Raw genomic sequence first — 13965 nt, 5'->3', positions numbered from 1 at the left:
GAGGTGGTTGGACTTCCAGTTCCAAAAGCATGGATGTAAATATGGAGAGTACACTTTACTATAACAGATTGGCAGTGTTGAATAAAACAGCACACTCTCTCTCTCTCTCTCTATACATTCTCTCTCTCTTTCTTTCACTCTCATTAGAGAGAGACTTGGTTAGAGTGCAAGAAAAAGAGAAGAAATGTAATAATAAACTGATAACAAACCACAGATATTTCACCAGTAATTACATCTCCTATTCATCCCCATTAATTATCTTATTTTGTGCAGTTGCATGCAGTTTGGGATGCAGCAAAAATGTTGTTGTGACCATAAAACAGTGTGTCCTGCAAGAGTCTCTGCTGGATGGTACTGCCACTGTTAACACTTCACATGAATTTTTCATCTGCAGAGGAGATGTTTGTTTGTTTATTAGGATTTTAACGTCATGTTTTACACTTTGGTTACATTCATGACAGGAACGGTAGTTACTCATTACACAAGGTTCATCAGTTCACACAAGGTTATATCAAACACGGTCATGGACAATTTTTTTGGACTGTGGGAAGAAACCAGAGCACCCGGAGGACACTCGAAAAACATGCAGAAAGAACCCGGACCGCCCCACATGGGGATCAAACCCAGGACCTTCTTGATGCGAGGCGACAAAATTTCAAAGTGTGGGCTCAAGGGTTTATGACAAAGACCATATATATATATATTGTTTGTTCTTGGCTTTGGCTTCTTTATTATCAAACATGAAGGAACAATCATAGAGCATCATTAGTAAAAGAAAATCTGACCAGGGAGACCATTTATGTGGTATGTTTCTCTAGAGAAAGAGAATAGAAAGAGAATAGAAAAGTCACTCCTTTGAGCTTCCCATGAGAACAGGGAAACATTTTAACACTGACAGCATCGGTTTCATGGGCTACAGTCTGTGGTCGGGAAAAAATTTATGAACTGCCAATCAAAACTGAAGGCCCATGAGAGGTGTAAAAGAAAAGGAACAATGGTACTACAGCGAGAACTGCAGCACACACCTACAAACTCAAAAAGGCTTTTAAGATCTCCAAGGCGTACACAGGAAACCAGGTGAAACAGCTGGTTAATGAATCCATGATGTTCAGGAGCAGATATGGTGTCACAGATATGGTTAGTAATGACATATTCAGTGACCATCATTAGCAGGAATGAAAGGATTTAGTATTAACGGTACAGAATAATTTACTTTACAGTAAAAGTACTTAATGCTGCCTGGTATGTGACTCACATTAACCATTAAGATCAGTCATTTATTAAGAGATGAGATTTAACATTAGCTTGCAATGTTACTCATGTGTCAGATGTTTAAAAGTCTGCCGAATGCACAATCAGACACATTAAATATGTGAATATGGGGGGAAAAACCAACAAACTAAACGTGATCAAAGAGAGCATTAGATTTTTTAAAATTCCTAACGTAAGCCTTTCCTCAGCGGATGCAGAATTTGGGTGTGCACATGGATTGGATAAGATAAGGGTGTAGACTAGACTCATTTTCTCAGGGGAAAACCAGCTAAACTTTTACGTTAGGTAAGCCACGCTCTAATTTAGAATTGCTTATTCAGAGAACGTTGGGCATATGCCCGGGTGATGACTGCACCAGTCATCTGCATCTAGATTTTCACTGATTGTTGATGTTGAACCTCAGGAACCTCTAAAAGATCTCGTCCATTAGACACCCAGTAAGCGATGCCAACTTTTTTTCCATGCCAGAAAAATGTCATTTAATCTAACTTGTGTTTTCCATCGAATGTTTTTGCATTGATAAAAATCACAAAAATATTCATTCATTCATTTTCCTCTAACTGCTTTATTTTAGTCTGGGTCACGGTGGGTCTGGTACCAGCTGGAAACACTAGGTACAAGGTCTATTGCAGGACAACACTATATGGACAAAAAAGTATGTGGACAACATGAGCTTGTTGAACATGTGGTTCCAAAAGCATGGACATATACACCAATCAGTCATAACATTAAAACCACCTCCCAGTTTCTACACTACTCTATTTTATATATAGAAACACCATATAGAAACACTTCGTAGTTCTACAATTACTGACTGCAGTCCATCTATTTCTCTACATACCTTTTTAACCTGCTTTCACCCTGTTCTTCAATGATCAGGACCCCCACAGGACCACCACAGAGCAGGTATTATATTTAGGTGGTGGATCATTCTCAGCACTGCAGTGACACTGACATGGTGGTGGTGTGCTAGTGTGTGTTGTGCTGGTATGAGTGGATCAGACACAGCAACGCTGCTGGAGTTTTTAAATACCATGTCCACTCACTGTCCAACTCTATTAGGCACTCCTACCTAGTTGGTCCACCTTGTAGATGTAAAGTCAGAGACGATCGCTCATCTATTGCTGCTGTTTGAGTTGGTCATCTTTTAGACCTTCATCAGTGGTCACGGGGCGCTGTTGGCTGGATATTTTTGGTTGGTGGACTATTCTCAGTCCATCAGTGACAGTGAGATGTTCAAAAACTCCAGCAGCGCTGCTGTGTCTGATCCACTCTTACCAGCATAACACACACTAACACACCACCACCATGTCAGTGTCACTGCAGTGCTGAGAATGATCCACCACCTAAATAATACCTACTCCTGGGAGAGTCCTGACCATTGAAGAACAGGGTGAAAGCAGGCTAAAAAGGTATGTAGAGAAACAGATGGACTACAGTCATATGGTCATATGGTAAGTGGAGCTGATAAAATGGACAGTGAGTGTAGAAACAAGGAGGTGGTTTTAATGTTATGGCTGATCAGTGTATATGGAGAGAACACTTTATTACACAGCACTGGCATTCTCATATGGAACTACTGTCTACTAACATGGATTTGATATTTTTGCATGACCATTTAGCTCTGACTAGTCATTTATACCAAGACTGTATTTTCCCATGACACTACAGGATACTGGGTCAGAAGTATTAAACATAATTACTGTTTATAGTTTTAAATTGGATTGGACGGACTGGACTTTGGGTAGTTTGGTTAAGATTAAATTATAAATAGCTCACGCCACTATTTTGTCTAAAAAGATTATTTCTTCAGAACGGTCTGAACATTGGAACACCTTTAGTGATTGTTGGAAGAGGCTTATTGACTTTAGCACGATTACACTTAAAGTGGAAGCTGCCGTGCAATCATCATACTGCCCTTGTCTTAGTTTACTGCACTTACAGTTTATTATTGCTGAACGTTTTATACCTTAGTGACGACAGGAAAATATATAAAAACTAGGGCTGTCGAAGTTAACGCGATAATAACGCATTAACGCAATCTCAATTTAACGCGATTAAAAAAAATAGTGCCGTTAACGCAAATTCTAGTTCATGTTGAGACTTGACTGGTAGAACCAACGTTTTAATGTCGGACTTGCCACCGTTGTTCATTTGCGGTTTGTTAAAATAATATAACTGAGCGTCGTAGGGATGCACTTGCATAATAAAGAAATAAATACACGGTATATTCACAAGTTGTCGGGAGCAAAACACTTTATTAACTTAATCTGTTACGGCACTGAATACCGGAGTCAAGCACGCTAGTCCATGAACTATGGAAGCCCCAAAAGGGTCAAAACACACTCACTTCGTGTAGAAACGTCCACTTTTCACATTTCACTTAAAAAACCTTGTTTTCTATAACATTTACACAGATTTTATTTAATGCGATTAATCGCGATTAACTATATGAAATTCTGAGATTAATCGTGATTACAATTTTTAATCGTTTGACAGCCCTAATAAAAACATTAACTCTAAAAATAATACTATTACACATTAGAACAAACATTTTCATGGTGTTATGGTAGAACATCTTGTGTGCAACTGGGTGGTTGAATTTGTATTATTTCTAAGATTTTTTTATATGTATTCTAATTAGGGCTGTCAAACGATTAAAATTTTTAATCGCGATTAATCTCAGAATTTCATATAGTTAATCGCGATTAATCGCATTAAAAAAAATCTGTGTAAATGTTATAGAAAACAAGGATTTTTAAGTGAAATGTTACAATTAAAATGGTGAACACATTTTATGCTAAATGTACTTATGTTAAAAACTGCTGGGACAAGAGAAAACTGTAAGGGAGTTTTATTCACTCACATACTAGGCAGTAAATGTCAGATTGTAGGTTAGAATTTCTCCATCAGCAAACATTGTAGATCAGCGGTGCTTTAGGTGGGATAAGGCGTAGTTATTGTATCAGACTTGTCTGTGGTTGTATCGTGACGATGGTTTGATGGACGTTTCTACACGAAGTGAGTGTGTTTTGACCCTTTGGGGCTTCCATAGTTCATGAACTAACGTGCTCGACTCAGCTTTCCGGTATTCGGTACAGAAGAAGAAGTTAATTAAGTGTAATAAAGTGTTCTGCTCCCGACAACTTGTGAATATAGCGTGTATTTATTTCTTTATTATGCAAGTACATCACTACCACGATCGGTTACATTATGTTAACAAACCGCAAATGAAAAACGGTGGCAAGTCCGACATTAAAACGTTTGTTCTACCAGTCAAGTGTCAACATGAACTAGAATTTGCGTTAATGGCACTAATTTTTTTAATCGCGTTAAATTGAGGTCGCGTTAATGCGTTATTATCGCGTTAACTTCGACAGCCCTAATTCTAATATTATATATACTATGCCCATACTGATTACCACAACAATATTTTAGCAAAATACTAGAAGCCCCTTTGTTGAACACCTATTGCTTTCCAATTCTAATATCAAACGTCTTCTATTTGGGGGAAAAAAGTAGAACTGGAAAACTGGAAACTGCTTTCACACAATGATGTCTCCAATCTTTGTTTAGCTTTGGGTACACTACATTTATTTGGGGGTGAAATGAGGGGCCTTTGGAGGCATGTCTGTAACGTTCCTGACAGGAGTCTTATAAACAATTCTTGCTAGACTGTTCAAGGCTGTGGCTTATCCATCACTAATTTCTCAGGTACAGGACACATTTGCTTGGATCCCACTGTTTCATTTAGACATTTCCACCTAATTTGTATTACTAGGAAGGATTAACACTGATCAAAATATGAGCCATGTAGCTTTAAAAAGGGCAGACATAAGAACATAAAAAGGGGAAATAAGAATGGAAGATTCACACTGAATATTTGATTCTTCATGTTATAGAATATAATAGAATTCCTTTATTTGTCATTTATACATATACAGGTGTACAGTACAATGAAATTCTTTCTTCGCATATCCCAGAAGCTGGGGTCAGAGATTGTACGGTGCAGAGAGGGTTAAGGACCTTGCTCAAGGGTCCAACAGTGGCTGCATGGCAGAGCTGGGATTCGAACTCTCAACCTCTCAGTTAAGAGAAATTTCTACCCACTAGGCTACCACTGTCCGGTATGAAGGAAAAACACAAATTAAAGAGACATAATTTAGTGACATCACTAAAATACCAAACTGTGATGTCAGCAGAAAACGGCAAAAAATGAATTTAATCGGCCCTTTTAATCGGCATAGAAATGGTGATACAAATGAAAAAAATGGTGACGGAAGGAAATTGACTTTTTAAAATAGACACTAAACTACTCTTAGACAGTTTTTTCTTGCTGCACCTTTGCAAGTCTTACATTGTGGTATTATTTTTACCAAACCAGATATATTAACAAACATTATAAAGTAGTCAATAATATTAAGAATACTATCAGGAAATCAAGAGGGTTACCCCAGTGCTTTTGTTGCTGACAGCGTAAGGTCTACAGGATTGGCTGATGAGATCATGGTCAAACAGACAGGGTTAAATACACTGGGGCTTTCCTGTCGAGAGCTGCTAATCATCTCTCCATCCAAACATCGAAATATTTACCTAAAAAATGCTAATTGCTCGAAAACACAGTCAGTTTTCTACAGTTCTGTCTCCTTACGTTATGCATTCTATTCTTATCTTGCAAACAGCACAGACGTCTTTAAGAACATGCATAAAGGGGCCGCATGAATAAAAGTTCCTTAAATAGCTGGTATAATTGCAGGTCTTTTACCCTAAAATTCCAGCTATTTCTGACAAGCTCTAAAATCAGATTTGGAGAAGCTATGAGTGTGATTTTCCTAAACTGATTTTATGTCTGTTTCAGCCTGTATTGCTTTCTGAGTTTAGGTATACAGGTCTCCAGCAATTCCAGAAAAGTCTGAGCTGCCTTTACGCTGCCCCCTGTTGTACAGAGTGAGAATGGCAGGTCTGCTGAATTAGATCCCCTAGACCTTCGGATACTTAAGGGTAAAGAACAAAATTATATAACAGGATAGACAGGTAAGAAAAGAAAGAACATACAATATTTTACGTGTTGGCTCACCATGAGCTGAAAGAATAGCTGTAATGAACAGGTACAGTCTGCACTGGAATTTTACTGAAAGACTGGAACTAATTATTCAAAAAAATATTCCCCTAACTGGTGTTTTGATGATGATGAAAGAAGCACTGTCCAACATTTTGGTCCTTAATATCCCATATGTGTTGAAATGGGTAACAACCTGGTGATTGTAGGCTTGGCTATTACAGGCCCTCTATTTTTATCACTATTTCCTGAAGTTATACCAATATAACTCATTAAAACTCAGACAATTAAACAAATATACTTATACCACCTTGACCACTTATTTACTGTGCCAACATTTGCTACTTCAATTGTTTGGAGGAAATCAAGTGGCACAGCGGTCTTTGACGCTAGACCCGGGTTTTAAATTTCAGTGGTGCTATCGGGCGGGCAGGCGGGTGGCTGAAGCTATACAAATGATTGGTGGCCTTTCCATGGTACTTCTGTCTGGTGTCCAGCATTTCTCACCCAAGTAGAATGGAGGTCCCTTCTGAGTCTGGTTCCACTCAAGGTTTTTTCCTGAGTTTTTTTTCTTCCCACTGTCGCCCTCGGCTTGCTCAACGGGTTTCTGGACTGTTGGTCCTGGATTCTGTAAAATTGCTTTGAGACAATGTCCATTGTAAAAAGCGCTATACAAATAAATTTGACTTGATTTGATATGTTTTTCCTGTTCCAGCATGACTGTGTCTCTCATGGCTGGATGAGTTTGGCCAGCACAAAGCTCTAACCTCAACACCATTTAACACCAACAGAAGTGTTAACTGCCAGCCAGGCTAGCGTTGAGGTGGGTCCGGTTTCTCCTGAATCACGGAGCTCAATGCAGTAACACACTCCAGACAGGATGCCAATCCATCGCAGGCTTGGGCCACCCCGTCTCATCTCAGACATAGCCAATCAAGTCTGTATGTAGACACCCGACCAGCCAATAGCACCGTGTGGATTTGAACCACGGATCTCAGTGGTAGCAGGCTATCCTAATTAACCCTCTGTCACCCAAGTGCCCTAATAGCACATTTTACTTCATGATAAGCCAATGTGAAAGATCCACAAGTTTAATATGTAAGGAAACGTACATGAGCCTTACAATTCCTTCCCAAGAATGAGCCATCTAATTGTGCATTTGAGAAAAAAAGTACAGTAGTTTTTATTTTATTCTGCAAGATTTCACCAAACTCCTTATCAAGTCTGTTATAGAATACATTTCATGGCTGTGTAAGGTAGAAGGTAATGGAAAAAGTGATGTACGCTGATGATGAGAAGTTACTCTTAGGTCTTCAATAATAATCAGGATCCACATGCAATAGGGGAAAAGTATTTACACACACATTTCACCACCACAAACCCTCAAAAAGGAAAGATCACTCCTTTGGGAGGGTAATGAATAATGTGTCAAATATTTCAGCAAAGAATGAAAAAGGTCCCCCACCCTGAGAAGATGATCAACAAAGGATCATCTTTAGGGAACATTCAATAAGCTGCACCATGACAGTGGTTAAACTTCCTGCTGCAAAGTTTACGTTGGAGCGAAACCAAAAGCCGCACTGTTTAACGACGCTTCTGTGTTTCCAAAACAGCAAAGAGGAAAAAAAAGTGAGCAAAATGATCTAAAGCTGAAGAGCAGATGGGGGAAACATAAGTAAAACAGAATGGATTCAGAACCAACCTTTAAACAGAAAGAAGAAAAAGGATTAATCATATCATACCTTGAACCACTTAAAGTCGGCGTGGTTGGAGTCATGCATAGGCTCATGAAAGAGCTTCAAACAGGCAGCGAGCGGTGAAGAAGCAACAGAGAAGAAAGAACAGAGAGTAATTACAGAAGAAGCCAGAAAATCAAAGCTGTCCCAGCAAAAGAAACAGAAGCAGATGAACAGAACGAAGCAGAACGGTCTTCGGAAACAAATCACGCACATAAAAATTGGAAGCAGGGAAAGAAAGGGTGGGGGAGTGAAGATGCTTGTTGTGTGATAAACAAAAAAATGCTTAACGGGGAAAAAAGCCTGTGGTGTGAAAACTGAATTGAACAGGAATCCATATGTAGTGGCAAAGAGGTGCAGAAGAGAGAAGGAAAAGGGATCAAAATGGATCTGAGACGTTTGCTCAACACTGGAGGAAATGCTGAGGCTATTTCAGTCTGGTGTTCCTAGAGAGAAGGTTATGTAAAATGTCATATGAGAGCTGAATCATGTCTGGGGACTGGACGCGTCTCTTGGTGTGGTCTTGGACAAAAGCAATCAGTGGCCCCGCTTGAGCGGTTGGTCGCATTCACACAGGCGGGCCATAAATCCCGGCCAAGGCTAAGCGATCAGTGTGACTGCACAGCTAGAGGCTTGTGTTAGAGGAAAATGCAGTCTTCTACCAGAGAGGCCACAATTTGCCCTTAATTACACGCGCCCATTACACTGGCTGGCTTGGTTTGGCACGGCGCAAAAAACACATGAGAGCATCAGCTAAAATTAGCCGGACCTGACGCTACAGTTCCAGCAGATGTAATTCTGTATGTTTCTACACCGAAAAACACAAAATGCAAAGAAATACGACCAAGAAGTGGAAAAGCAAACCATAGAGAAGGGGGCTGTCAGGTTAACAAAAACCAGTCCTACTAATCTCCATGCTTTCATACCATAAAGACTGACAGGAACTTGTACAAAGCTTGAATCCAACATGTGCTCTACAAGATCTGAACAACAAGAGAAGAGCAATTAGATTTAATTAAATCCAGAACCAGAACTGTGTGGAAGTAAGATAGGAGTGTAAAGAGGCAACGCAGAGAGACACTGATGATGCAGGATTGTGTTTGCCTGTGCTCAAAGATCAACAGCCTTGTTTCAACACACACAGAAATAAAAAAAAATGCCCTGAGAACATCAATATGTATTATTTAAAACTTAATTTGTGCAAAATGTCCGTTGGTCCTCCTTATCATACAAAAGGAAAAAGATTTGCAGTGGTTTTCAATGATTAACCTAATTCTACTTGCTAAACAGAAACTAATTTAGAAATTGTTGCCTGCAACACACTTAAGCTGGGACAGAGGCACTGGTGTGTTAAAAAAATTGTTTGTTTTAGATTGTGTGTTTTAAGAAAAATATTGCTGTGTTTTTAAATGTGCTGCCATGTTTTTAATTGTTACTGTATTTTTATATTTGCTGTTTTTTATTACTGTGTTTTGAAATTTGTTGGTGTGTTTAAAATTTGTTGCTGTGTTTTTAGGTTTGTGTGTTAAAAAAAATCTTGCTGTGTTTTACAATTTGTAGCTGTGTTTTTAAATTTGTAGCTGTGTTTTTATATTTGCTGGTGTGTTTTTAAATTAGCAGATTCTTCTTTTAATTTGCTGATGTGTTTTTAAATTTGTAGCGATGTTTTTAAATTTGTAGCTGTGTTTTTAAATTTGTAGCAATGTTTTTAAATTTGTAGCTGTGTTTTTAAATTTGTTGCTGTGTTTTTAAGATTGTTGCTGTGTTCTTATATTTGCTGGTGTGTTTTTAAGATTGCATATTTTTGTTTAATTTGATGGTGTGTTTTTAAATTAAAAATGCATGAGTGTTTTTAAATGAGCAGATTCTTCTTTTAATTTGCTGATGTGTTTTTAAATTTGTAGCTGTGTTTTTAAATTTGTAGCTGTGTTTTTATATTTGCTGGTGGGTTTTTAAATTAGCTAATTCTTCTTTTAATTTGCTGATGTGTTTTTAAATTTGTAGCTGTTTTTTTCATGTGTTGCTGTGTTTTTAAATTTGCTGTGTTTTAAAATGTGTTGCTGTGTTTTTTATAATTGCTGGTGTGTTTTTAAATGTGTGGGTTTTCTGGGCTGTGCTCCAGGCTGAATCCCCCTTGATGGTAAAGAGGAGGTTCCACACACAACCCCACCAGTGGGGAGCTAGATCTGTGGGCTGTAGTGCAGTTTTTAAAAACTTCTAGTGTTAAAAACTTCTAGTTTTCCAGAACAAGATGAATGCTGAGTCAACTTAGAACAACATTGTGTTGGCTGCTGGGTTTATTTGATCCCACAGAGCACAAATGAGTAGTTGAAGAAACAATGCCATACTGGCTCGGACATTGTCCAGGATAAAAATGTTAGCTGTACCCACTGTGACAGAAAGGGTGAGCACTGTAAAAGTGTACTACTGGCTCATCAATGTTTGCTACTTAGAGAAAAGACACAGTAAAGCACATAAGAGAGAGAAAATGCAAAGACCCACAAGCTAAACATCAAACTTCATGTCAAGATAGGACAGTGGAATGTACCGGGTCTTAATTCACTAGGTAGTGAACTGGAAAGACTAAACTGTATTATATTTATGGGCTGTCTGAGACTAAGTTGGGGAACACATAGCTTTAGGGTCCTAAGAACCTTTGATCAATATGTTCCACTTCTTTTTCCTTTCTCTTCCTACAGGTACTCTGGCTACTCCAGTAGCTCTGTGCCCTGTATTGGACAGGTTCCTGCCTTGCTTGAAGTTTTTAGGATATCAGACATGTGGTTTGTTTCTAGATAGGCTTGCTTCTGACAGAAGAATTTATGAAGCACTGCAGTATGTCATAAATCTTGGAGCAAATCACTACACATAATAAAGATTAAGGATTTGTTTTTATTGAGGTTATGAAATCTTTCGAAGAGGTTTCAACAGATTGCTGGACTGCAAAGCTGCTGTAATAATAATAATAAAAAAAACAGCAGATATCACACAAAAAACGACTAAGCACAGAAGATGCCAACACTAAAGCTGTGTTTCTTTGTACATTACTGTCAATTGTTGCTTAAATATCATGAAAGAAATGGCAACCTGGCAGTGGTGGGGTTTGAACCAGTGACCTTTCAATTACTAGTCTGGTACCTTAACCGCTAGACTACAACTTCCACTCTAGCAATGAGCAAATATCAGAATATCACTAATGCTCTGTGGAGAAATCGGGCTGCTAGGCAGTGCACAATACAGAAGATGATTTGTGCCGAGTCGCTGATCAACTACATTTATTGGTGATTGGAAAAGCAGGCCTGTAATCAAGTAGTGTGCACTAGGTACAAGCGTTCACAACCCTAAACATACAACAGTGCAAGTTGTAGTGAGAAGTGTTGAACCGAATGGTTGATTACCATAGGTTACCACCATGAAACATGGTAAATAAAACATGCTTTCTAACCTGTTTCTCTGCATGAGTTCGGGCAGCCTCTTCCTGTGCGAGGACCATCTCTCTCTCTGCAGTGATCTGAACACTCTCACGTAGTGCCTCTTCAAGCTCCTCAATACGCTCATCTTTCAGCTGCAGAGAGTCCTGTAGAACACAAATACAGGTCTTAAAATATGAAAGCAATAACAAGACGAGACCTTCGAAATTTCTGTGAAGTTACCCTGTCAAAACCCCAAAATCAAGAGAGTCCAAAATCATAACGAGTCCGAAATTAATATAGAATTAATATATATATATTTTAAATATATCTGATACCCTGATATCTGGAGAATTACAGGTCACGTATAGACACCAGATATAGCATTTAAAAAAGAAAATAAAGATTTATAACTTTAAATCTTTCTGCAGACCTTATAGCTTTCTTTAAATGATTATTTATTAGTTGGATGATGAAGCAAATGAATAAAGAAAATTAATGATGTAGTGTTTAAGAGACCTGCTGCTAGTCTGCAAGACCTAAAGTTGGGTTACAACATGATCGAACAATTAAAAACTCAATAACAACCCTTAATAAACACCATTCAGAGATTTAGATCTTCAAGATGTGTTGTAACCATGGTGAAAACTATGGAGCTCAGACAGAAGGTCATTTCATTGCAGTAAAGATTTCCAAGACCTTGAACATTCCTAGACGACATTGGGAGTATAGTCTAGAAGCACATCAGTAAACCTGCCTGCTTGGGAGTGAATGCCCAAAATTGCCTTGGCAATCTCATCAGGACAATAAAGAATAATCATGAGAAAACCCCTGTGTTACTACAAACACAGGACTTACAGGACGACCTGATAAAGGCTGGGACAAATGTGTCAGTGGCAACCATGAGGAAAGTACATAATAACAAAGGAGTTCATGGCTGGTCTCTAGGGCCAGTGATAGCTCAGTGGTTAAGGTACTGGACTAGTAAACAGAAAGTTGCCGGTTCAAGCCCCACCACCACCAAGTTGCCACTGTTGGGTCCCTGAGCAAGGCCCTTAACCCTCAATTGCTCATTGTGTTCCGCTCACTGTGTAAGTCGCTTTGGATAAAAGCGTCTGCTAAATGCTGTAAATGTAAATGGTCTCCATGATGCACACCACTCTTGACCAAGAAGCACAGAAAGAGTCAGACGGAATACACCAGAAGAAATTTGATTGGGCCTGCGAAGTTCTGGAACACAATTCTAAAAAGTGTCAAATCAAAACAGGAACTGTCTGGCCACATGCATTAGTGTTTTTTCTGGTTCAAGAAAGGTAAGGCTTATGACCAGAAAATGTTATGAGAACTAGATGCTTTTCATTTAAAATTACAAGTATGCCAACTTCAATAAATGTATGTATGCTTCAATAAATATTTCTACTGAGGATCCACAAAGTTGAATCAGTTCATCTGGACACAAGTGCAGATCCCTGACAAGCTGGAACGCTGGTTTGAACGGGGAGTCAAAGAGGCCATCTATGTGAAGAGGGAACGACCATATCTGAACCAGGGAGGGGGCCTGAGAGTACATCTCTCACCATCTTACAACGCCGTAATAGGAGCTATACCCCAATCATATGTGAAAGACACACATGACCATTGTAATTAATGGTCATTGTGATTTGCATATGGACCTGATCACCGGTTCCATTGTTATGCAATGGGCGGTGATCGATCGTTATGCAAATCGGCTGCATATAAGGTTGGGGTATCCACCACCAGCTCATCAACAGATTTCTACTGAGGGTTTTTGGTTGTATATTTCCAGTCATTTCTATGCACATAATCATAATACCTTTTAAGCTAAATAGGGCTAAATATTCATAATATTGCAACTGTATCTTTCATTATTCACTACTATTACTAATCCTGTCCTCAAAATAATCAACCAGTTCCCCTAGGAGGTAGAAGTAACAAGACATTTGGTAAAATACAAGAAAACAAACAGATGTGATTTGGTAATTCTCCTGATGGGACGGTTGCGACAGAGGTGTGTTTACCACTGTCACATCACCTTTCCTAATAATTAGGCTTTTTTTAATTGTTTGGGAACTGATAATTCTAATTAACTAAGTGTAGTTTTCTAAATGATTTTTCCCCATTTTTGCTTGATACAAGACTTTAGCTGTGAACAGTCCAAGGTCACCATTGTTTGATTCTTCTCTTCATGAAGCACCAAACATTTTAAATAGGAGACAGATCAGGGCTGCACGCCGGCCAGTCAAGCACACACACACACACACACACACACACACACACACACTGTTGTAGCTTGTGCACAATGAGGCCTGGCATTGTTTTGCTGAAATAATCATGAACTTTTGTCAGTTAAATAAAAATCTTTCTTGGGTTCTGTTTTTATGTGTCTTATTTAAATTCACCGTTACATAAATGAAACATTACAACAGAATACAGTTTATTTCTGGACTGATTTATTTATTTATTTTAA

At 38.7% G+C, this 13965-nt stretch overlaps 1 protein-coding gene across 6 annotated transcripts in view; it reads right to left on the bottom strand.

Annotated features, from left to right (window-relative positions):
* The window catches only part of erc1b (ELKS/RAB6-interacting/CAST family member 1b), a 339387-nt gene that overhangs the window by 177236 nt on the left and 148186 nt on the right, over positions 1-13965 (bottom strand). For all 6 annotated transcript variants that reach the window (XM_062995237.1, XM_062995245.1, XM_062995260.1 and 3 more), the window contains one exon: positions 11513-11644. In XM_062995237.1, the coding sequence (XP_062851307.1) occupies positions 11513-11644 (132 nt within the window). The remainder of the gene's footprint in view (positions 1-11512; positions 11645-13965) is intronic.

This window comes from Trichomycterus rosablanca, chromosome 1 (assembly GCF_030014385.1).
Source record: "Trichomycterus rosablanca isolate fTriRos1 chromosome 1, fTriRos1.hap1, whole genome shotgun sequence".
Lineage (NCBI taxonomy): Eukaryota > Metazoa > Chordata > Actinopteri > Siluriformes > Trichomycteridae > Trichomycterus > Trichomycterus rosablanca.
This window is presented reverse-complemented; position numbering and strand designations above follow the sequence as displayed.